General features: G+C 41.3%; 1 protein-coding gene across 3 annotated transcripts in view; it reads right to left on the bottom strand.

Moving 5' to 3' along the window:
* Positions 1 to 24804, bottom strand: part of BAZ1A (bromodomain adjacent to zinc finger domain 1A) — a 65338-nt gene extending 40534 nt beyond the window's left edge. The window contains exons 1-4 of one of the 3 annotated variants that reach the window (XM_030451938.1): positions 24745 to 24804; positions 23224 to 23373; positions 15661 to 15939; positions 4102 to 4245 (exon numbers count right to left, since the gene is read on the bottom strand). In XM_030451938.1, coding sequence (XP_030307798.1) covers positions 4102 to 4245; positions 15661 to 15939; positions 23224 to 23336 — 536 coding nt within the window. In that variant the 5' untranslated portion in view covers positions 23337 to 23373; positions 24745 to 24804. Of the gene's footprint in view, positions 1 to 4101; positions 4246 to 15660; positions 15940 to 23223; positions 23374 to 23807; positions 23868 to 24102; positions 24321 to 24744 lie in introns of those variants that run through there. The other 2 variants (XM_030451937.1, XM_030451939.1) reach the window with 2 other exon arrangements.
* Positions 24805 to 25074: the final 270 nt, after the last annotated feature.

Below are 25074 nucleotides of genomic sequence, written 5' to 3' on the forward strand. Positions count from 1 at the left end.
TGATCAAGCCTGTCCAGATCCCTCTGCAGAGCCTCCCTCCCCTCAAGCAGATGGACACTTCCACCCAGCTTTGTGTCCTCTGCAAACTTACTGAGGGAGCACTCTATCCCCCTCCATTCATACCATCAGTAAAGACTTTAAACCTAATTTCCAAACATACTTTTTTCTGCTTAGATTTTGAGTTTCAATGATTAACCTAAGTAGTTAAAATATTACCAAAATACTCCTCCATAATTCGAAATTTAGAGTAAAAATTTTACTTAGTGCAGAAGAGGAAGAAAAAGATCATTTGTTAAACACAGAAAGATTTAGAAGTTATATAGATCGGGCATAAAAGCCACAGCTTTATTTTTTGTTATATTTTATTTTATAGAGCTATATATAGGCTGCATAAGAGTTACCAAAGGTTAGACCCATTTTGCAGCAGAGACCAAGTTTTCACAGGTCAGCTCTGCTAGACCACCAAGATCCAGAAGTAAGAACAGAGTATATTTTGAATAATATATGAAAGTTGGAACTTGATTATACCAGTTTCTACTGTACTCAAGTCAACATATCTGGCATTTTTTTAATGAGGTTATTCTGAACCACTGACAGATAATCTCATCAGCCCTTCAATAACTTTGGCACGGTGACCCAATGACCTGGATTCAAATTTCTGCCTATAGTCCTGTTGTAGTACATTCAGACAACATTGTCTTGAGACACCTTTACCAAGAAACTTCTGTGACCTTGTCCTTCTGAGTTACCTTGTCCAAGGCATGATTATCTTTCTATATTATCCGGTCCAAGTCTTGCTCTATGTACTTATACCTATCAATAAATCTAAAATGAATACTGTCCTCCTTTTCCAAAAGGCACAGTGGCTTTTCTTCTTCTTTCTGACCAAATTTGAGAACGGAAAAAACTCCCTTGAAGAAAGCTAGCTAAATAACACAATCATTTATATGGTCTCCTCCTGCTCCAGTGCAAGTCTTACACAGAGGTAACCTGTCAGTGTATCAAAACTGAAAGAAAACGTGGCCTCTGCACACCTTCAAAGGTTGCTGCTCCCAAGCTACTCTATACCAATTACAATGACCCATTTTAAACTGCAAATATTTTCTGACCAAAAACTTCAACATGGAAAAACAGCTCACAGAAGACTAAGAGCATGCTCGTTATACCACTCTAGGGACAAGGAAACAGCACTTCCCAGCAAAATCCTGACTTTAAACCTTTTGATGAATATTTTAAGCTGCCTTTGATCCACTACTTCGACAATGCAAACAACTTGGACCTAACATCAGAATTATTGAATTCAGGGGATTGAGGGATAAGACAGGAAGATAAGAAAGGAAGAGTAAAGATAAAAATTAAATATGAGAAAATATGTTTTTCTATTGAAGGTACTGCATATCTTTAATGAAAAGCTATGACCGCATCTTTTAACATATCCTATTCATAATTTCTTCTCCAAATAGAGGCAGGAAAAAGTACTAAGGTGATAAAAAATCTGGATGGTAAGGTTCCACTTGAATTAGTTCCAAAAACTTCTTGTTACTCTGCTTGCATCCCAAAATTTGCAGATTTAATTAACCCTTCCCCAAAAGAAAGAAGATATTTCACTTCAAACTGAATAAACACCCAAATTTACTGTCCCAAACCAGACAGCAAGCCAAGATTTTTTTTCTGTCATGGTTGTTGGTTTACATTAGTCATAAGCCTGGCAGCAGGAACGTCATGAATTAAGTTGCAGCCAGTATTGTATAGATTTGGCAGGACAAACCCCACAACATTCATTCTTCTGCAGTGTGCTAAAGCAAATATATGAGTTCAAGCTTACCCCTAAGTCTAGCAGTTTAAGGTATGATGAACACTGCTATTCTATGATGACCACAGTCCTATGTATCAGGAGGTCCCAGGGCGTAGTGCCAATGGTTTAAAAGCTAAGAAGATTACTACCTTTTGCTTTGCAACTCAGTCCTTACAAAGCAGTCTGCTTTTCTGAGGGAGTGCAGGAGTGAGAGCAACCTGGCCTCTTTCTCCCTGTACAACCTCATCTCCTATTGCAGAACACAATAAAAAGGTCAGCAGGAACACTTGTAGAGAACACACGGCTATTTCTGCCCCACATGGGCAGGAATAGGGTCAGAGAAAGGCTGGGATCTCTAATGACAGCTATTTTCAGTTAAGATTCTCTAGCCTTACAGATTCTTTAGGAAAAATATTTGCAGATGGCCCATCAATCTGTGCTGAGCTCCCATCCCCCTCTCTCACAAACACAGGGAGCATCTGCTGTACCATTGTTTAATGGCACTGCAGCTTTGCACAGAGGCTGGGTATCAAAACCTGGAGATCTGAGTGCAGACAGAGGCAGAACTGTGATTCTGCACATATCAACCTGACATTAGTCCCAAGGTGAAAAACATCCATGCTCTCCACATCCAACTTTCATCATAAACAGCAAAATATAGTCCTTGAAGAATGCAAAATGATACTACTCAGATCAGTGGGATTTCTTGTTCTTATGCATAAGAAATCATAGATGTCAATATACAAAAATTAACAATGCTCTACTTTCAGATACGTTTTACAGGTACAGCAAGCAGTATTTCCCAAGTTTGCATATACCCAGACTATATCCAGAAGCTAAGCGAAGTGCTATTACACTCCATTTTTTATGAAAAGACTCCCTTAAAACTTCAAGTCAGCATTTTAAAGCCATAAGAGGCTTGCAATTTAAGCATGTATAGTATAAATGTTAAGCATGCCTTAGAACAATGATTTCAAAATTTGTATATTCCCACAAGATTTCTCTTTCTGAGACAAAGAAATCAGTTTTACTTCTTTTTCTGCAATGCCAAAGAAAGTAATCAGCTTGGGAGAACCACAGACTTCCTGGGAGTGTAAGACTCAGTTTTACTACCAGCTCTGTATGCATGGAAGTGACAGCAATATAAAGGGACCAATCCCACAGTCAGCTCCTGTGCACGCTTGTATTATTCTAAGAATAATATCCTTTCAAGTGCCATATGCCTTGTAGAACAGAAAAATGCATTTATTTTGTCAGAGGTGTAGGACCTTTTCTTGAGCAACTTGGACATTGCCTTCAAGATACAGTGAAGAATAAAAAAAATTATTTATCCTATTTTATTTTCTTAGGCAAGTGAGGAGCTACACCTCAGTTATTCAAAGCATGTCAGGACATGAAGTCCTTCTTCAGCAATTAATGAAAATAACTTTTGCAGCACATGAGATCTCAAAGTCAGTGACAGTTCACATAAAGCCTTTAGGTTGCTAGATACAAGACTAGGGCTGACTTCAAACTTCTTTTATCAGCGGGGTGCTTGTGAAGCCCAGGTATCTTTATTCTCATTATACTGCAAGGATAAGCTGCATATATAAACTCAGTCACTGGTCAGTAAAGAGATACTCCAAATTAAACACAGCAGTTACAGCCATAAGGCTCTATTACTCAGTGTTTTTAAGCTATTCCAGCCTGTAGATGGTTTCTTCAGACAAGACACACACTGTTTGACTGCACCACAAATCATAATCAAAGTCATGAAATACAATGGTGTTTATTCATATGGACACATGCACAGAGAAGAAAGCTTTGTGTGTTTTTTTTATATTTTGGACAGAAGCACATTTAGTCTTCGGAAAGTCTTTTCAGACAGTTACAGTGAGTGCATGTCCTCCTATTATAAGGCAATTTCAGTTCTGAGTCCCATGATGGAACTGAAGTAATACATCATGATCAGTAGAACCAGACTCTAGAAATGCAGAATATGACTGCATTTTCCAAGCTATAGCAGCATGGTTCTGCAGGAGAGAGTACTAGCAATAGGCATACATGGGTCTTCCACCATCTCTCAAAAGAAACACTGTCATTCCAAACAGATTAACAATGATTATTCTGTAGGTACTCAACTTCTCATAATGCACAGTTCTCTGGTGGATTACACATCGCATAAATGGCACCTGTGAATACTCAGCTTGTCATCTTCTGCTGGCTGAACACTCATGATCTATACAGATCAGTCAGACCCTGCCATGTCTGTTTCAGTCCCATTTCCCCCCAGCCCAAATGCTCTCTACTGTAAAAGTATGGTTTACCCATTTTGTGCAGAGCTATTGTGCGTTTCTGAGTCATCGCTGTCACTGATGACAATTGTGTCTCCCTCGGTGCTGCTGCCATGGCCATTTGCCATCCCATTGTGATGGGCTGGAGCTATAACTTCCAGAATCTTACACTGACACCTGAAATAAAACACAGACATTTATTACAGTCAAAATCTTTGACTAGTGCAAGGAGTCTAAAGTTGTAGCAAATGCTGTTTTAGGAATAGAAATATAACTGAACATTGTATTGTCTACTACAAAGGGAATACCTAAGAGTTCTGCACTGAAACACTAAGTAAAATATATTAATTTCATGAGTTCCATCTAATAAACAAATTCATCTGCTCACATAGCTATCAGCTTCACTACTTGGGACAACAAATCAAGCCACTGCTAGAAGTAATTGTGGTTGTAATTTTTTTTTTTTCTTCAATTCTTACTTAATTAAAAGTACACTTAATATTTTATTTCAAAACTATACAACAACTTTTGCACTGATAGCAGACTAAGAAAACCAAAATATTGTCATACCCCGAAGTATTTTTACTTATAAGAGATCATCTTCTACTGCTTTCAATGACCTAAATAAACAAGGCTGAAATGATCATTATGCATCTAATCTTAATAATGGCCCATTTATCTGCTGACACATATTAAGGCTCCATCTGGCATGCACACAATTGACAAAACAAGTCTATCCCTTTGACATCTGAATGCTAGCTATAAAAGGCAGAATTAACTACATATTAAAAAGTATAATTAATCAACAGCTCATCCTGGATAACTAACCTGGTTCTTAACCATTAACTTTCACCCTTATCTGGAATTCCATGGCTCACAATTTTTTTAGTTTAAACTTCTAAAGTGTTATCTGCTTCATGAATGTTAACTACTGTGGTCAGTGTTTGCTGTCACACACTACCACTCAAAGGGAGGGGGAGAAAGAATAATTCTCTTCTCTGAGTACCAAACACTGTTACTTAAAATTAAGAAAGTGGGGATTGAAGAACAGTGCCATAGTTAGCATGGCATCATGCTCAGTTAACAACAAACAAAAATACCCAACAAATCCATTACAGACAAATTCTAAGCATCTTCTATGCAAACTAAACTCTGGCAAAAAGGAACCAATGTCAAACCGTTTCTTAAACACCTCTTTCTGCAAGCAGACAGTACTGTCCCAGATCTGAACACAAAGACACAATAAAAAAAAGAAAAAAAAATAAAAGGAGGGGAGGGGGTAGTTGGCAGAGGGAGAAAAGTTGAAAACAAAAATATCCTAGGTTCCATTCCCTTGTGAATTTAGCTATGAGGAGTAATGCAATTAGTGCTTTTAACTATCCTCCCCAGGCCTCTCTCCAACAGGGAGAGAGCTCCAGGACACTCCAACAGATATGTTACTTTAAAAGATATAAAAGTAATTAAAAAAAAAATTGCTAAATTCCATATACATTCCTAAGGATAACAATATGACCAGTGCTTAATTATCCCCAGGGACACCAGAGCTGCCTGTGTATAGAGGCAGCCTGAGCCCAGCAGACCCAGTGACTGCAGGCACGCTGCCATTCCAATGCAGCCAGCTCCATTTCCAAAGCTGGCTGGTTTGGGGCTGGAAGACACGTTTTTCTGGTGAGTGGAGCCCAAGCTAATTAACTGTGAAATTCTAAATAGGCTCTGTATAAAGAACCAAGAGCACCCACATATGTAATGGAGACAGAGCACAGTGGCTGTTCACACAGTGAGTCCAAGTCCAACAAGGCTTAGGAAGGTGTGGCCAGGCACCAGACTCGGCTGAATCCTGAGAGGAAAGTCTGTCATTAGAGTTCCTTGGTTTTCCAATGTTTAGAACATCACAGCATCACCTTCAGACTGAATAATGTAGGGGCTGATTGCATGGCAGAATGTGTTATTATGCTAAAAAAGGCTTCTTAGTAGAATTAATCCTGTTTCAGATTATAAAATGTATTTTTCCTAGAGAGTTCCATTCAATTTAAAATACATTTTAAAATTAATTTCTATTGGAAAATAATAAAAAGCACCAATCCTTAAGGCTACTGACACATCTTCCCATTTGTTTACCATTTGAACACCACAAGAGGGAGCGCATAAACACCAAATTTGCAATCACATTAATACAGCCACATGAAAGCTAAATCCCAACCTCTGCTACCCAATGCCAGGGAAGGACAAAGAGGCTGAAAAACACACACGTGAATCAATCCCCCTGGACAAAAAGACTTAAATACTTAGTCACTAAGTATTTTACCAACACTTAATTTACCTGTTTGTCCAACAGACAGCCCTGTAATTTACAGGGTATCACATCACCTTCTGTAAGAATAGGTATTATATATTCTTTAGACTTGATTTATTAAGCAGCAAAATCCCCAGTACAACTGCTTTTTTTTTTCCTTTTTATTATTAAACAGGGAGAATGACTAATGGAATAAGCTATCAGAGAAAGCAAGTGATTCTCCATCTACTATGCCTTCATTCAAATTATTACCAGAAATCTTTGGGGAAGGAATCAAGTGAAACATACATTATCTGGCTCAATAAAAGCATAATCCAATGAAATTTAATGATTACTGATAGACAGGGGATTAAAGAAAGTGATGTAGCTGTTCCTTCTGGCATTAAAAAAAATTATAGCCTACAAATAAAGACTTTTTTTAGCCTTGCTACACTGAAGTCATGGCTAATAGCAGCCAGTTCCCTGGACTAAGAGAGGCAGATACTCTGCTTCTAGTGCAAAGGAACATCTACTCAATAACATGTTTCCTCAAGCTCACTTACTATGACTCTCATTTTATATCACAAGGCACAAAGAACAGCTGAGCAGAAAGTTGAAGCAAGACACTAAAATGAAGTTCACTATTTGAAAAACTTTCCAAAAAGGATACCATAAGATCTTTACAGACTTTATGTCAAAGTCAAGCCATAGTCACTGTTTTCCATAAAGTAAGAACTGAGGGTTCCTCAATTAAAAAAGACAAGTAAATTGAAAGTAAATAAATACCTACCCCAATACCCCATCTGCCAGGAAACACTTTCTTCAATTAACAGCAAATACTGTGAAAAAGCAGACAGCCACACTAAGTGGCTATACAATATCCCAAAGGTATTGAGAAAAGGATCAGATAAATTAAGAGCCATCGTGAACTTCTACACAACAGTTCCAGCAACTCTAGCTTGGACACTGACTGTTGAAAGCTGGAACAGTAAACCTCCAGAAGGGTTTCCCTGTACCCCAACAGTTTTGCATACTTCTTTCTGCAGTATGGGCTGCTATCAAAAACAGGGTAAAGGTCCTCTGACCTGTACCGGGGATGGCCTTTATGCTCACAGCTTTATTTTATCTTTAAGTTCAAAAACCAAGCTCTCTGAAGTCCTGTTACATCATGGAAAAGGTTCAAAGAAGTGCTTGGCCTATATGATTAAATCTTATTTTCAAAGAAAGAGAAGAATAACATAGAAGCCCAGAAGTTTTAAACACAAAGCTACTTGTGTTTAAGTATCTGCTACTTCAAGCTGCTCACTGAAGGATGTGATGAGAACAAGAGCATGTGGCAAATATTTGCCACAGCAAAGAGCAGAAGGAAAATCAGTATGACCTCTCTCTCATTTAGAGGCCCTGAGACACTCCAATTTCTGTAGTAGCTCAATGATTTCAGTAGCTTATCCTTCCTAACTGCATGACATCTAAACAAATGAACACTGGAGCACTAGGAGAGTCTGCTCCAGGGAAACCACACACCTAACAAGGTAGTTGGGCAAGACACAGTACATGCTTCAAACTCACCAGTAGTCCAAGGGATTGAGGGAAATCCAGAAAAAAAAAGGTTACTTGCCACATTTCTCATTCATTCATCTCAGCAATTCAAAGCTATACACAAGCTACTTTGAGTTGTGGGACAAGCAGGTATTCCATCTGCCTCCACTGAAGCAGCAGAAGAATGCTATTCAAAGAAAAGCTGCTATTTGAAGAAAATGGCCAAAACCAGCTGTCATAGGACATCAAGAAGAAACCTTAAGCCTGCAATTATCAACAGATTCACTTAAGTTGGAGAATTTCTTCCCAAATGCTGAATAGGCCTTTACACCCAACCAAGGCTGGAGCTGCAAGCCGTGAGAGACCACTTCTTACTGCCCATCAGCTGAGCATACTGCACAACAACTTTTGATCTGATTGGTGCCAACTTCTGTTATATAAATAATAGTCTGGCTGTCTGCTATGGCCTTACTTCATATCAAAAAACAAGACCCCTGAAAACCCAAGTGAGTTACAAACATGCCTCTATAGAGACCTCATGAAGAAGCTTCTATGTTCTACAACAGTGTTTGAGTATTGTATTGTACAATAGTATTGTATTTATATGTATCTTATGTTCTCATGACTCTTATGTTTTACAATAAGCAAACAAAAGCACCCCTTAGATGCAGAAGTCTCTTTCAAATGGGGAGGTGGGAGAACATTCATTCAGGCCAGCTTTATAATAAACAATGACCAATGAGTCTGAAGCGAATGAGAGTTCATTTTTAAAAATACACCCAAATGAAAGACCTAGGGAAGTACACACTGGTCAGTATCACCTCTGTACTCAGCAGGATCATGGAACAGATCTTCCGGAAGGCTCTGCCTAAGGCATACGGAAACGTGGAGGTGGGTGGTGGCAACCAGCACAGTTTCACCAAGGGCAAATAGTGCCATATTTCATGGTCTTTTATAATGGGGTCACAATATCTGTGGACAAGGGGAGATGACTGACAGCTACCTGGACTTGTTCAAAGCACTGTCTCACACAGCAGTGATCTCTAAATTGGAAACAGAGATCCAGATTAAATGGAGTAAATGATTAAATGGATGGACTTCTCAGTGGATAAGGAACTGGTTGGATGGTCACACTCAAAGAGTAGTGGCCAATGGCATGATGTGCAAATGTAGAACAGTGATGAGTGACATTCCTCAAGGGTTGCCCAACCTCATGTAGTTCAATATGGCAAAGTGTAAAGTCCTGCACATGGGTCAGGGCAATCTCAAGAACAATCACAGGTTGAACAGAAAATGGATTGGGAACAGCTCTGAGGAAAATAAGTTGGGATGTTGGCCAATAAGAAACTCACACATGAGCCAGCAATGCATGGTTGCAGCCCAGAAAGGCAACCATGTCCTGGGCTGCATCAAAAGAAGCATGGCCAGCAGGTCAAGGGAGGTGATTCTCCCTCTCTACTCTGCTCTCATGAGACCCCACCTGCAGTACCATGTCCAGTTCTGGAGCCCCCAACACAGGAAGGACATGGAGCTGTTGACTTGAGTCCAGAGGAGGGCCATGAAAATGACTAGAGGGTTGGAACACCTCTTCTATGAAGTCAGGCAGGAAAAGTTAAGGTTGTTCAGCCTGGAGAAGAGAAGGTTCCAGGAAGACTTTATATCAGCTTTCAGGGGGCTTACAGGAAAGCTGGGGAGGGACTTGTTACAAGGGCATATAGTGATAGAATGATGGGTAATGGCTAAACCATAGATTCAAGTTAGATTTTAGAAGAAATTCTTTCCTTTGAGGGTGGTGACACTGGCACAGGTTGCCCAGGGAAGTTGTGGCTGCCCCCTCCCTGGAAGTGTTCAAGGTCAGGTTGGATGGGGCTTTGAGCAACCTGGTCTAGTGGGAGGTGTCCCTGCACATGCAGAGAGGGTGGAACTAGATGATCTTTCCAACAGAAAACATTCTAGGATTCTATGATTGTATGAAAGCAAGTTTTTCAAATGCCAAAATTAAAAAGCATACCTTTTCTAATAGTATGTAAACATAGTTGAATACTCCAAAAGAACCAGTAATACAAGAAGCTACAAGTAGCAAATACCCAGAAGTATCAAAAAGCTGTAGCTTCATTCTCTTTTGTCAACCTTCAGTAACTTTTAAAAAGAAATGTCATTTAAGTTCAACATCTCATATCCTTGTCCTAACAGTTCTCATACACTTGAAAGCAATTACAGAGATAAAAGCATGACAAGATCTGAAGTAATAAATGCCATCTTTTACTAAGCTAACTGGTAAAGTTTAATGCATACACAAAACAAAAGCACACAATAAAGTGACAAGTTCTATACACATAATGGCTTCCTGAAGTACAGTCAGACCTGCTGGTTTTGAGTTTAAGCATCTTCATTTGTCTGTCAAGTTATAGGTAAGACTGTAATCTTCAAAGAAACTACAGAGAAGCACGTTTTTACTTAGGAGAAGAGAATTCTATATACACAATAGCTGTGTCTGCTGTCTCCCTTGGAATTAGGACAGCACTAACAGCAACACCAGTATATGCATTGCTTTGACTGCGCAGCCTTTGGTTCATATTACTGTCCTGATTAAAAAACAAACAAAAATTGTAAAACAAACAAACAACCCCCCATGTCTTTAAATTTATAGGCACAGAAGCAGAAAGAGTGTGTAGAAATGAGAGCTAACAGATTGACAGAACCTAAAAATAGTTTTAACAGCTGTTCAACAATCTATTAGGAGTTGCAGATTCTCTCCCAGACACCATTATCTCATTAGTAAAATGCAAATGTATTTATTAGTCAACAAACTCAAATATATTTATATCTCAAAGGACTTAAGGGCAGTGGAAAGTGAAGTCCTAAATGGGATTTTTCCAGGCCAGGAGCTGACTGATCCTTAAGCAACAATGCTGAAAGAAGGCAAGCTGTGAATAGGTAAGCTGCTCTCCAGTACTATCAGCTTGGCTGACATAAGCACCACACTTTGTTACTGGAATTCAAATTCTCTTTTCAGAACAAACTAGAGATTTTTCTTTGTGTGCAGGAACTCATGCTTAAGCCTTATCACTACAGAAACCCACTCTATGATTCCACAGACATTAGCTCCAGTACCTCTGTAACCAGTCAGCCTTGAAGCCTGTATGTCAAAGGGAAAATTTGTTGGTGGAATAGAAAATAATGTAAATTTACTGCAAGTCATTAGTCTAAACATGAAAGACTCTTTGCCTTTTCCTACCTAGCAGTCTTACATTAACCTGTCCTAGTGATCAGAAAAAAGCTATATATATACAAATAAGTAATAACTTGTTGCCAGTTTGAATGAAAAAGTTGGGAAAATAGCTATAACCTTCTCTCTTACAAAGATTATCTTGTACCATCCTAAATCCCTATCAGCTAGGCACAACCATGGCCAGCAACATGCTTCCTGTGCCCTAGTTAAGATTTACAGAGATTAAAACAGTATGCAAATCTTTTAATTGGCCTAATGTGGTGGTTAATCCACTATGAACAGTCCTGAAGCACTGGGACACCAGCCAAACAATTGATGAGTTAAAAAAAAAAGTTTCACGTACAGACAAGGTTGCTCTGTGATTATCTACATTTTCTACAGCTTGACAATGGTCAGCTTCAAAGCAGAGAAAGGATGTTAACCTATACCAAATGCATGATCAGGTGCAGAACTCCTCTAACAGAGAACTTTATTACTCCTGTTAACAGGTTCATTTTAAAAACAGTGCTCTCAAAGCATTCTGGTGTTGCCTGCTCATAGACATTAGGCAAGTATTATTCTGCAGTGGTGTCATCTAGTGGCCAAATTCAATGGAAAAAAAAATTTGTAATATCTACCACATTCTGTGTGATTTCTTCCTTCTCATACACTTCCTTTAAACAATCTATTTAGTCTGCAGGAGACTGACTTTTAAACTAAGTTCTGTACTAACTGTTGGACAACAACTCCTTCTCTTCCAAACCCTGGGGAAGGGAAGGCACAAGCCTTTTGTCATTGTCATTTTAAGGATGGGGGAGGCAGAGTGGACAAGCTGTAGAGTCCAACCTAAAACTCTTCAATGCTCAAGTCAGACCAAGCTTACAGACAGTTACTACACCACTTACTTCTGTATCCTAATAGAGACAGACATTTATTGAGATAAATTCCAGTCTCAAAACACTGATGATAAATCACAACTGGTTATTTACACATGCTTTAATTCTAGTTTTTCCTCTGATAAATAAAAATAATTTAAAAACACACTGCTGACCTCAAGGAGAATGGAATAGGCTCTACAGCTGACTAAGTTACACAGTTCTAGGTTTTCTTTGGCAGGTCTGAGGCATTAACTGAGGCTGTTCCAGGTAACACACTGTACCACATAGTTCCAGGTTTCAGGTAACTGCCTTTGGATGCCATGATGTTGAAAATCAATTTCAAGCACCTCTTGTTTTAAAGCATAGCACAACTGTCACTTTGGAGAAAAGAGCCCCAGCTTGAAATGGTCAGAAAAGCTGGACAAAAACAAAAAACACTGGCCATTTTTAATCAATACATCATCTGAAAGAGCTAGAGAGCAAGCAGAAGTATCTCGTTGTTGCTTCTCCTAGATTACCAAATTGCATGCATCATTTTCAGAGGCTGCCTTAACAACCAACATCAAAGGACTGGGGGACTCTCTATGCAACTTCCTTTTGATTGATAAGGGCTGTTAAAACACCAGACATACCAAACAGGAAGATAGAGTATCTCCCCAGCTCTCCAAGTCCCTCCTCCCAGACCTCAGCAACAAGGTGGAAGCATCCAAATTCAACACTGAGAAGCACAAGAAGCTAAAGCCCAGAAGAGCATGACAGAGACATAAGACCAGAAAAAACAATGGTACATCAGGTTCTGCAACACCCAGTATACATGGACTGGATACAATAACCACCAGTCTTGAAAAAAAGCCTTCTGCCTTGCCTCTTCACAAGGCACTTGTTCTCTTACTCTTTTTAGATCCCTTGTCCATTGCTTACATTAGTACATACTACTTAGTATGATAACGATGAAAACATTTGTATCAATCCAAAGCACTAAGCCTTCTAAGTGTTTGGGTTCCCTTCCATTTACCTTGTTCAAAATCTAGAAAGTTGCATCAAAGCAACGTATCCTACAACAATATTACACATGCAAAGTCAGGAGTTACAAAATATGAATACTTAATTGCTTGAGCAACCCCTGGTTACACATGCATTACCTTATAAGCTTCACATTAAATGATGAGCAGAGCTGAGATAAACAATCCTGCTGACACTCCATGTGCAAGAAACTTCATACAGTGGAAGAGTAGACAAGACCACAACACAACAGAGTTTTTGTGATCAACCAAATTCTGTTGGTCATATAGAATGCTGTTACATTATAGACAGATTGTGAGCATTTTTGCTATCATGAAAGATCATAAAAACTTAGCTGCACAGGACAAACATGAAAATTGTTCTGATGAACAGCTGTGTCATTTACAAGTAACATGAGTTAGTATACTTAACCCCAAATGTACTGCTTGGAAATACAGGTCAAAGTCAACAGCTAATTGGGCAGAAGAATAACCATGCTTTACTTCATGTGTTTTTAATTATATATCCCTAAGCATGAAAACCCCTCTGTGTTACCATGTTATTTGCACTGTTCCCTGCATTTAGTATTAGAGGTCTGAACTAGTTCTCTGCTACAGGTTTGTCTGGAATACCAGTGGCATCCATCAGCTAAGGCAAAATTTTCATGCTTCATTTTACCAGACACAAATTTATACTTACAAAGTTTAAAACATACAATCTCTAGCAGGTTAATTTACAATGGAAACATAATCTTCAGTATTTTGAATGGTATCTAGCCCACCCCAAAGGTTTAAGAAACTTAGCTTATATTCTTGCATATATATCAGTGAAAGTGGAACAAACACAAAAATTGTTAGATATGTATCTCAACACAACTTTGAATAACCAAGAAGATCTAATTAAAAGGCTGGTGAAAAAAATGACAGCATTATCGTAATGAGACAGAATCATATCACAACTTTATCTGAACAGCATTTAGCTTACACGTTAAGTAGAAACCATTTTGTCAGGGCAAACTTAAAATTGATTTATGAAAGTCTAAAAATAAAAGTGAGAAGACCTCAATTTCAAAATACAAAGAAACAAGATGGTTGTATTTATCACATACTTTTGATCTAAGCTTTGAAAAGCTAAGATGCACATGCATAAATATTTTACCAAAGAGTTTATATAAGCAGACAGGAGGGTTGTTCTTGAAGAAAAAGTTTGCTCTTCTAAAGCATTCTTTTTGCTATTACTTTGGAAACTGACAGTATCTTCAAAGATTAAAAACAAAGGCATTTCATTGAGTAAATGAAAACCAGTATCTGAATGACACTGACAGTTCATTGCATTCAGGTTTCTAGTTAAGAAATAATGAAGAAAAAACCTTACTATCTAAGCAAAAATACTGTAATACTAGTGATAATCTGGTTGTAATCATTAGACAAGTATAAAGAACAGAGATTGAAACAAACTTTGGATACAAGTTTTCTGTACAGAAAACAGTGATTCTACTGAAGTTGTTCTTGCCCTGTCCCTTATCAGAGTGGGAAATGGAAAAGAGATGGAAAGAATTTCTATTAAGCATTGGCCTTATATACATACCAAAAAAATTGCCTTAGATTTTATCTCCTGCAGTTCATCAACAGATTTTTCTTCCTGGTATAGTACAAAATTTGCCTTAAGTAAGATCTGGATCAGCATACTCACACAGTTCTCCAATGATCATTTTAAACCAGGCCACTCCTGTCACACAGTATATACCAGACTACACACTGAGACCCCAGACTACCCACAGCTGAACCCACAAGGCTTTAGCACACATTCTGTCGTTATGTTCAAGCTGAGCAAGTTCAAGTCTTTCCCATGTTAAACCTCAGCTAGGTGAGAACTGCAAACTCATTTAGACAAAACATAATTCTTTTCTAGTCCTCTCCCAGAAGCTGCTTTAAATACTCAAACTAGATACTTGATGTAAAACAACTCACTCACAGAACATATGTACCAATTACCTGAGAAAGAAAGCATTTGAGGCACAATATTCTTCAAAGTTTTTACTCAGACCAAGATAAAAATAAAAACCCTTGCAATACATACATCAATATAAGAGTAAGCATAACACTAACTCTGAGTGGGAAGAAAAACCATCACACTAAGTCCCAGATAGCTACCTATTACAAGCATTTTACAATTAATTCCCAGTTTCTCAGGGAATGGAGTCACAATTTTGACCACTACCTAAAAAAGTAAAAACTCAACTTCCATAAAGCCTAAGTTTTCAATAGTTTGGCCATTCTAAGTACAAAAAAACACCACATGAATTACATTCTGTATTATTTCATCAAAATGTCATATTCTTAATTGATAGCTTATTCTACTTTCTCATTTAATCTTATTCTACAAACAACACCCCTTTCTCACACCAGGGGACCAATCATACAAGCCAGAAAGTTGCTGTGTCAAGACCTGGAAGAGCTACCGACTCTACCTCCACAGCTGCTTCTGAGCTAAAGAAAGAGACAGGAGGCCAGACAATCCTACTTTTAACTAAAGCAGGGAGAAGCAGTAACAGTATCACCAGCCTAAGGATCACACCTCACTTTGGCTGTGTTTGTAGCTTATTGTCCCGATTTTGGGAGATTAAAAAAAGCCCACATAAAAACCACCCCCACCAAACAAGAAACATATTTATTTTTAAATATACTTACCTTGCACCGTTATTTCTTACTACTTCCACTGTTTCACCAACAAAATACCGATCCTTGACATAAGCAAATATTTCATCACAGATCTCATGGAGTCGGGAGCGATGGGTAAGGGTGGCCAAGTAGAGAACTGGAATGATGAGTGCCTCTGGAAAACTTTGAAGATTTTGTCTGGCTTTCTTCTCAGATTCCAGTGCTTCCTGATATGTGAGTCCTGGTCTACCCGTGACAGCACAGCTCCACACCAGGCTGTTGCACAGAATGGTGCGTTCAAAAAACTCACTGAAAAGAAAGGCGGGAGGGGAGAAAGAAAATGGTTAAGTTCTGACTGACATTTAATAATTAACAAATGCAATTTTACAATTCATACAGTAGCAAATTTCTTTTACAAGCCTGAAATGCAAAGGCAACTCTACTGTGCAGGTTGTAGATAATTAAGGGTTATTTACCACTTTTTAGCCATGACAAGGTAAACTACTATTGTAAAACCAAAGTCTCCTCTCAATACAGACTACAGTAACAGCAGCAAAACCTAGAGGTGCTGCAAACAAATATTCAGGTTTAACAAGCCTTATGAATAGGAATAAACACACTGAATTGAATAGGTATCATATCCTCCTCATATCTCCCACATTTCCACAAATATTTGCAAGGGGAGGGTCTAAAACTGTACAAACATAAAATAACCTTAAGATCACAGAAACATGTTGAAACTTGAGTAAGTCACAGATTTTGAGTGCTCTAGCTCACAAATGAAAAGATGGGAGAGGTAAAAAAATTAATGTCAAGTAGTTCTCTAAATAGTTTTTATTCCTTCATTGTTTGCATTGTTCTTAGAAAAAGCATTAAGCTATTTTTTCCTACAGATTCTTCTCCTCCCTTGTTCCACTAGCAAATATTGACCCTCCTCCTTTCCTGTATTTCCAATTAATGCTAAAATTACATTGCTGTTATTGCTTGCTTGGAATCAAGAAAGAAGAGCTTTCATCAGCCAGTATCTGTCAATTTTTGACAGGCATAAAAACCAGTTCTTCAAAACACTTTCTGGACCAAGTAGATGCTGTGTAGCTATAAACCCTATTCAAACAAAGCACATATGGATCAGTGATCAGAAAACAGAACAAGCTTCCAATATGCCCCAGTTCAGACAATGCTTGTTACTTGCCTTCCTTTAAAAATCTTTACAGACTAGTATTGGTAAGCATGCAACATGCAACAGGACAAACTGAGTTTTGTTTTGCCTTCTATCAGTTCAGCATAGCTATTTCAAGGCACGGTGTGCTTACATGAGATACCTACACAGAGTGTAGGTAATAAATTAAATTCTTAAAATTTACACTGTGCAGCATTCCTGTTTTTAAAAGGACACAGTTGTTCAAATAATTTCTGTTAGAGAACTGGACACTTCACACTAAGTTGTTGGGTTTTTTGCAGGCTCCCTACAAACTCAAGCCAGCAAATGTGCATCAGACCAGTGGAGATGACAATGTTCACTGCAGATGGACAGATGAACCATGATATTATCCAAATCAAAATGGAGATTCAGAGTGATGACAATGGAGTGTCCTGGCTCAGATAATCCTTTCTGCATAAGCACAAGATTCCTCTGAGTGAGAGAGAAAGATGCTTTAGGAATAACATCAGGAGCACGAAGGGAAAAAGGGCAGAAGAGGAAAAGATGTTATCTTAATAATATCTAATGGCTACAACATTTCTAATTTTTTATCACCTGCATCTACTTAATATATTTGACAGTATATGGGTCTAACACTCATAAGTAACAAGCAATAATCCAGGTTTGCTCACGCTAAACAAGAAAAAGAGAACAAAGGAGAAGGAGAAAAATTAATCTTCGAAACAGGAAGCAAGGATGGATGGCTGTCAGTCATTCTTTGTTTGTGGGGCAGAATATTCTCTTTTTGCTGTCGGCCATGGTGAACCAGTATCTTTAAGGTATAGAACAGTTACTTAAACATTTTAAAGAACAGGTTGGACAAAACCTGTGGGTGGTTGCTTTTTGGTGGTTTTTTTTAAGGTGATGGAAATACATAACACATGAGCTCTTCAGGTCTCTTCCTGCCCCACATTTCAGCACTTCTGTGTTATTTACAATAATTTTTAGTAGTCTTACTGACTTCAATGGATATGAAACATTTAAGTCAAATCTTCATGCAGCTGCATGTCTCTCTGTATTTTTGTGTCTCAAAGATGTTCTTGATAATTATCTTTACCCACGAAAGAAAAAAAAATCCCAAGAGAGGTGTTACATTATTCAAAAATGTACAAGAACGTAATTTTCATAAATTGTGAAAGGAGGAAAAAAAAAAAAAGACTGAGGTTGACGTCGACAGTATCCCTTTAAGAGCTGCTGTTATTCTTTGTGAGGGGACACCGTGCAGTCATGCTATTTAAAGCAACAGCACGGAGTTTAGAGGGGGGAAAAAAAAAAAACCACAACAAAACAAACCAACACAGAACACTGCAAAAAACCCACACCCCCCAAAAAAATCTCTCAAACATTCTAATTACAAGTGTAAAATTCTAAGATTACTTGAACTGAAATATACTTGAGGAAAACATTTTGCCATTTGAATACATGAGTCGTCAGTGTATCTAGTTTAATTTTCCCCTCATTTCCTCTTTTGTTTTGTGTGGAATTTTCCCCCATGAACTTACAAGGGAAGAAAAAACTATTGTACAGAAAAACATTACATTTGATTTTGAAGGCATTATTTGTAGCTAGTCATTACTTCTAGCACATCAAAACCATCTGTGGTTAACACAGTTTTATTTCAATGTTTTAGTGATCTCACTTTAACTTGGTTTGAGAGGAGAAAACAAAACCCCAACACTATAGCAATAGATGTTATTAGTAGTACTTCTGTCCCTGTCTCTCTGGTGCACATCCTTATCACAGAATGATTTACAAAGAGCAGACACAACAGCTGCCAAAGCAAGAGAACAGTATCAGCAGCAATGACACCCTTTTTATTTACTTGGAGTATTAATGCATCTGATCCATCACATTCTACATCCAACTTAAATTCACAATCCAAGTGCACCTGCTGCCATGTCACACCTGAAGCCTTATCTACTTTTTTAGGTTATTACAGCCTTGGTCTTTCTCACTGGTTCAAGATCTCTCTAACTCTTGACAACATGGAGAAAGAAGTTCATACAACAGGAATCCACAAAGCTCACTTGCATGATCCCATCTGCTGGTGCGAAGACAAAGGGACCCACTGTGCTCTAGTGGAGATGTCCACATCAGCTCAACTAACTCAAGGAGCAGGGACTAAAAACTGAATTCCCTTTGTAGTAATAATTGATACTGACTTCTCAACTGCATGTCTATTTTCATTTATATTATAGAACTAGTTTTCCATGTGAGGAACAGAAAACATGAGAATTATCAGCAAATCATGGAGTAGTTTCATACTGCTACTTGGTAGGTATTTGAGAGCAAGGAGCTCATTGACAGAAGCTAGAGATAAATTACTTGCCATCTCAGTGCTGACTGCATTTCCAATAGATGTAAAAATCCAGCCTAGAAATGATAGATGCAGTTTGCTTGAACTAATCAAGTGTTCCCATTGAGTCTAAGATTCACTGTATTTTCAGTGTTTCAAGAACATGTTTCTTTCAAACCATTTCCTTTCACTGTCTTAGTCTAAAGCTGGGGGAGGTGTTCTTTTTATAAACAGAATTACATATCAGAGAACATGTCTGGGGAAATATTTTAGAACTAACTCATATTTTGAGAAAGTCATGTTAAAGAAATAATATTTAAGAAAGAGGAAAATGCAGAAGAAAGTCTATGGAATTAATAATTCGTAATAATTGTTTTTAATCATGAAGCCCTCATAAGCCTCTAACATACAGTTACTTAGTCTATTTAGTCTGTGGAAAGAGGGTAATAATGAAGACCGACTCTGGCATTCTGGATCACAGCAGAATTCCTGTACTCTGCCTTGTCTGCAGAAGTGGTCAATAATGCACTTAAAAGTAACACAATGAAGAAACAAACAAAACTGAGAGACATTTATTCCTCAATTACAGGTCAATTATGTATTAAGGAATACAATTCAAGCAATTTTTCAACAAAATGGGAAAATCCAGCTAATTTAACAAAGAACACTTTAAAAATACTTTTGAACACATCTCTTTTTGACTGCAATCAAAAATTCCACAAGCCAATCTACTAAGAAGTTTCAGAAAGTTTTCAAGATGTAAAACTGCTCTTCCCAGTCCCTCCAGTGTTTTAGAATGATGACCATTCTGATCACTGTACCTATACATCTCATCATTTTCTTTTTCAGGCTGTTTTCACAAGCAAGACTTTCCATAATTTAATAGTTGCTTGCACTGCACATCTACATCAGCTATTAACTTTCACAGACACAGACTGGTGAAACCCCACTGCTTTCATATGTTTCTCATGTATCCCATAGCATCCCCCTCCTTGCTTTTCCAGCTGCTACTATGGTTCCAGAGTCTCTTCTCTTGTTCTGTCCTTCTAACCAAGAGTACAACCAAGCATAAAGAACATCAGTTCCCCCAGTTCCTGCTACTCCTGATAAACTGCCTGATACCCTGCCACCTCTTTACACCCTCTTTTAAAGGGTTACAAAATCATGCAATGTTATTTCAGATTAAAAAGGAAATACATTCTTAACAGTAAAGTCACTTTACGAAATAGTCGTCTTGCCAAATTCCCTTCTATTAGCATAATGATTTCTTATATAGAGTAATATTAACACAAGATCTGTTTTCATCTCTACTAAAGCTACCATGGATATCAAAGAAGCTTTTCAATGCCAAGCTTGTGCTTGATTAAAACAAACAAATGAACAAAAAAAACTACACAAAAAACCAAACCACCCCAAACAAACAAGTCCTAACCTTTTGTAGTAATTGGAAGCATTGACACAGTTGGGGAAGGGAGTGAATTCAGGTAACCATATGTACCTATACAGCCCACTCAATCTAGTCAGACTGTAATTTTTAAATTATCCCCTCAAAAAATTCAAGTTGCTTGATCACAGAAGCCTGATTTAGACAACTTTCATGAAATAGCTAATATAATTTTTTTAATGGGTCCTCTCTATCACTATTAATCTAATTGACCTAGGAAATGGGAGATATATAATTTTCAGAAGACAATATATATTTGAAGCATCACTTTGCAAACAGAAGACGCAAGGATCAGCATCTTTAAAACCTGCTGTAAGATGACCCTACATTCTCCAGCACGAGAACAAATAACTAACATTAATCCAAACTTACTGATCCATGCCAGGATACCTCGCTAGATAAAAAATAATACACTTTACAATCCAAAGCACCAATTTTACCCAACCTTACAAAAAAGTCAGAAGAAGCAAAAAATTTTAAAAAAAAAACACAACAAACAAACAACAAAGCAAAAAAACCAAACAAAACACTCAAGCCCACCCCCGCCCACAAGAAAAATGCACAGCAGTTTTCTACAGCTTTCCAAATACCATATTCTAAGCCCCGACCTCTGAGTTAACCACCCACAGACATTTCTAGGGATTGCTTGTGTGAACACAAGTCTAAATTTATCCCTTAATTCATGAGCTTTGGTTAAATATGGAATTTACTTTTTCTTAGTGACAACATACTTGCAGTGTAAATAAGCCTGTCACATTACTTAAAATATTCACCAAACCTTTGAGAGCAGAAAGATGTTTTAAAAGGATAATTTTCATGCTGAAATTTTTGCAGAACAACACATACCTGAAATGTATTTCAGTGCAGTGTCAACAAATACATGAGAGTCATCTAATTGCATGATAATAATAATTGTAACCAGAAAAGCAACTTTCAAAATACTGGAAGCTGGGGGAGGGGAAACTTAATTCCTACAGAAACAGTAGGCTGTCAGTCAGCTCTTGATTGTTCGGTTCTTATAAACCCTATAATGAAAACGGTCCTTACAAAACTTGGAACAAAACAGTCAACATGCCCCCACTCCCCCACCCCAGAGTATATCATCCAGGAAACTGTAAGGCATTACCCTTCAAAGTTACCTAATCCAACTTCTTTAAAATTTTATTAGGTAAAGTGTATTTGAGTAAGAAAAGCAAGTCTACACACGAAAAAGGTTTAGGTGTGCTCTAATTTCATATGCTGCAAATGAAAACTATTTCAGATTTAATCTCATTAGTCTGCAAGTCTTTAAAAAAAAAAAACACAAAAAACCAAACCAAACAAAAAGACAGCTTGGAATCGGGGGCCTTTATGTAGGCGGGGCTGGTGCTGGAACAGACTCGGGGGGGTGAAAGCACATACATTTATCAGCTCCTGAAAAACGCCTCGTTAAAAGACTTTCTGGCCATTGTTCTTAAAAGCCCTACAGAAAGCGGCAGCAAGTTCGGGACTGTCCGTGCAATGCACCTTCAACGGTTAGCGGCTATTTCACAATTTTCATTCCTCTTTTTACAAACAGAGAAGGAAAAAAAAAAGAAACGGGAAAACGAAAAAAAAAAAAAAAAAAAAAAAAAAAAAAAAAAAAAAAAAAAAAAAAAAAAAAAGAGAGAGAGAGAGAAAGAGAGAGGGTAGGCAGGAAAAGAGGGAGAAAGACCTCACGAGAAAGGGAGGCTCTGAAGGGACAGGTGCTCCTGCTGAGTCTCAGGCCGAATTTAACCTCCGGCGATGCGGCCCGGGAAGGGAGGGCTGCGGGACCCGCGCCCCGCCGGACAGGTGCAGCGAACCCCGGCCCGGGAAGCGCTCCCTGCCGCCGGGCCGCGGGGCACGACAGCCATTTCCAACCGGGTCAGTCGGCTGCTCCCCGCGGAGGCGGGGCGAGCGGGGCCCTGGGCGGCGGGGCGGCTCCGACACCCCGGCCCAGCGGAGGGCCGGCCGCGAAGGGTTAACCGCGGCGGGAGCCGGCGGTAGAACCAAACCCCCCCGAGTCCGGCGGACGGAGCAGGCGGCGCCCCGCTCCCGGCCGCTACCGCACCAGGGCGGGCGGCCCCGCTGCCCCGCGGTACCGGCTGAACACGCGCCCAGCGCGGCCCCTTCCGTGAGGCGGCCTAGCGCCCTCCGCAGCCAACACGCGGCTGCCAGCGGGGGCGAAGGGGAGGGAGAGAGCCCGGGCCCGGCAGACGCTCGTTACCGCCCGCAGCCTCCCACACACGCAACTTTCACTTCCCCGGCGGGGACAGGGGCGAGGGTGACACCGCAGACGGAGCGGAGGGGGGAGGGCAAGAAGTAAGAAGCCGGCTCCCCTCCTTCCCCGCAAGGGGAGGGGGCCGCGGGATACCCCCGCCGAAGAGGGGCAGGGATTCCCCCTGCCCCAAGCTAAAGATCCGCCCTCTCCCCCCACCCCCTCAGGAGGGCAGGGGCTCGGCGCCAGCCGCGCCCCCCCTCACCCATCAGGGCTCCCCGCGGCGCTGCCGGGGAATCCCCTTCCCGCCCGCCGAGGTGTCAGCCGTTCCGGAGCTAAACCGCTCCCGGCGGCCGCCGCCGGAGGACACGGCTGGGAGATTGGGCGGGGGGGGGGCAGGACGGACACAGGGACACGCAGGGTTTGTCACTTACTCGTAGTCCCTGAAGATCTCGTTAGTGACCCTGCAGTGGAAAACGCGCTCGTCCGGCCGAAGGTCGGCGGGGGGCTTCACCCTCACGAAGGGCTTTCGGTGCAGCAGCGGCATCGCCCTGCTCCGCGTTCTCTTCCTGCCCCGGGACCCGCTTCAAGGGGGAGGAAAAAAACAAAAAATAAAAAAAAAAAATTACAGAGGTAGGGAAAGAGCGAGGGTGGGCAGCGGTGCCCCCCAGACCCGGGGAGGAGGGAGCGGGCCCGGGCCTGGCGCGTCCCTCCCCCGGGGGAGCCTGAGAAGGAGCGGGAGAAAGCGCCGGCGGCGGCGGCGCGGCGGCCTTTTGTGTACTTGACACGCCGCTGCCTGCCTGGAAACTGCGCGCGGAACGGGCGGCGGATCGTTCCTCCCGCCTCCGCCTCCCTCTACCTCACAATGGGGCCATGACGCCGAGCGGCGGGCGGAGGCGGCGCCCCCCGCCCCAGCCGCGCAACGTGCTCGGCTCGGGGATACCCCGACCGCCGCCGCGCTTTGTCTCCTGCGACTCCCCTGCCCCTGGGTCACCCCCTTCCCCCGCCCCTGACCTACACACGCAGGGCCGAACACCAACTCGCGCTCCGCCACCGCCGCCTCCTCCTCCCCGCAAAGCAAACACCCAGGAGGGGCAGCGCCGACCACTCATCTCCCTCCTCCCCTCCCTGCCGGGACGCTGCCTAATGGGGGTCCTCGCCCTTCCAGCCCCGCGCCTCTCCCCGGCACCGCCCGGCCCGGCCGCCGCCGGGCTCCGCCGCCGCGGGACAGCGCGTCCGTGGCGCGGGGGGCTGCCCGCTCTCCGGCCTGCCGCGGCGTGGGGTTCGTGGGGTCTCCCGCCCCTCCTGCCCACCTGGTGCGGCCGCAGGATGCCCTCGTTGCTCGGCCGGTGCGAAGCGCGGTCCCCCTCGCCGCGTTTCTCCCCTTTCCTCGGCCCCCCCCCGGCTCCTGGGAAGTTTTTGATCTACTTCTTCAAGCCCTCAATCAGGAAGAGCTGCGGGGAGGAGCCTTCCCCTGCTCTCCCCTACATCTTTATTGGCCGCTCGGTGCCTTCCAGCGTGTGTCACACAGGAAGACAGCGAGCTACATTATTAATTAATGGCTGAGAGGGCGCATCCTCCATTTTTGAATTATCAGCCGGAGATCTCCGGTGCGGAGGGGGTGGGCCCAGGCCGGCTGACCACGGGGCGGGGGGAGACGGGAGGGGGGGGAAGGCGGCTATTTCCGTGCGGTGCCGACGGCCGAGATGAGCTTGGCTGCAGAGCAGGACACGGCACAGCACAGCACAGCACAGCACAGCACAGCACAGCACAGCACAGCACAGCACAGCACAGCACAGGGGGGGCGGCCAAGCCAAGCCTGCGGCGCTGCCCGCCCGCGCCTCTTGCCACCAGCATTACCAGCGCTTCCGAAACCAGGGGCCCCTGGGAGACCACCACCCCGCGGGAGGCAGAGCCCACCGCCCGGCACCGGAGGGACCCCTTGCCCTCAGTACCTGTCCTGAGAACAAGGGCAGGCGCGTCTCCTGCAGGGCTGTTCCCCTCGGCTGACCCGCAGCCGTTTCGGCGCTTGACAGTGCCATTCCGGAGACATTTCTCCCTCGGTTACAGCCCCAAAGCCAAGGCGTACAGTGCTGTCAGAGCGCACAGGCAGGGATATATTTTGCTGAATGTGAGATTGCATTAAAAAAAGAGGAGTGTACAAGTTGTACGTGGGCCCCTCACGTCTTTTCCTGGTCTTTTTTCAGTTCACTGAAAATGTCACTCTATGGTTTTGTAGTGTATTGATTTTTCGCCACCTTTTTTTCTTTTTGTACTTTTTTCTT

Source organism: Calypte anna, chromosome 5A (genome assembly GCF_003957555.1).
Source record: "Calypte anna isolate BGI_N300 chromosome 5A, bCalAnn1_v1.p, whole genome shotgun sequence".
In the NCBI taxonomy this organism is placed as follows: domain Eukaryota; kingdom Metazoa; phylum Chordata; class Aves; order Apodiformes; family Trochilidae; genus Calypte; species Calypte anna.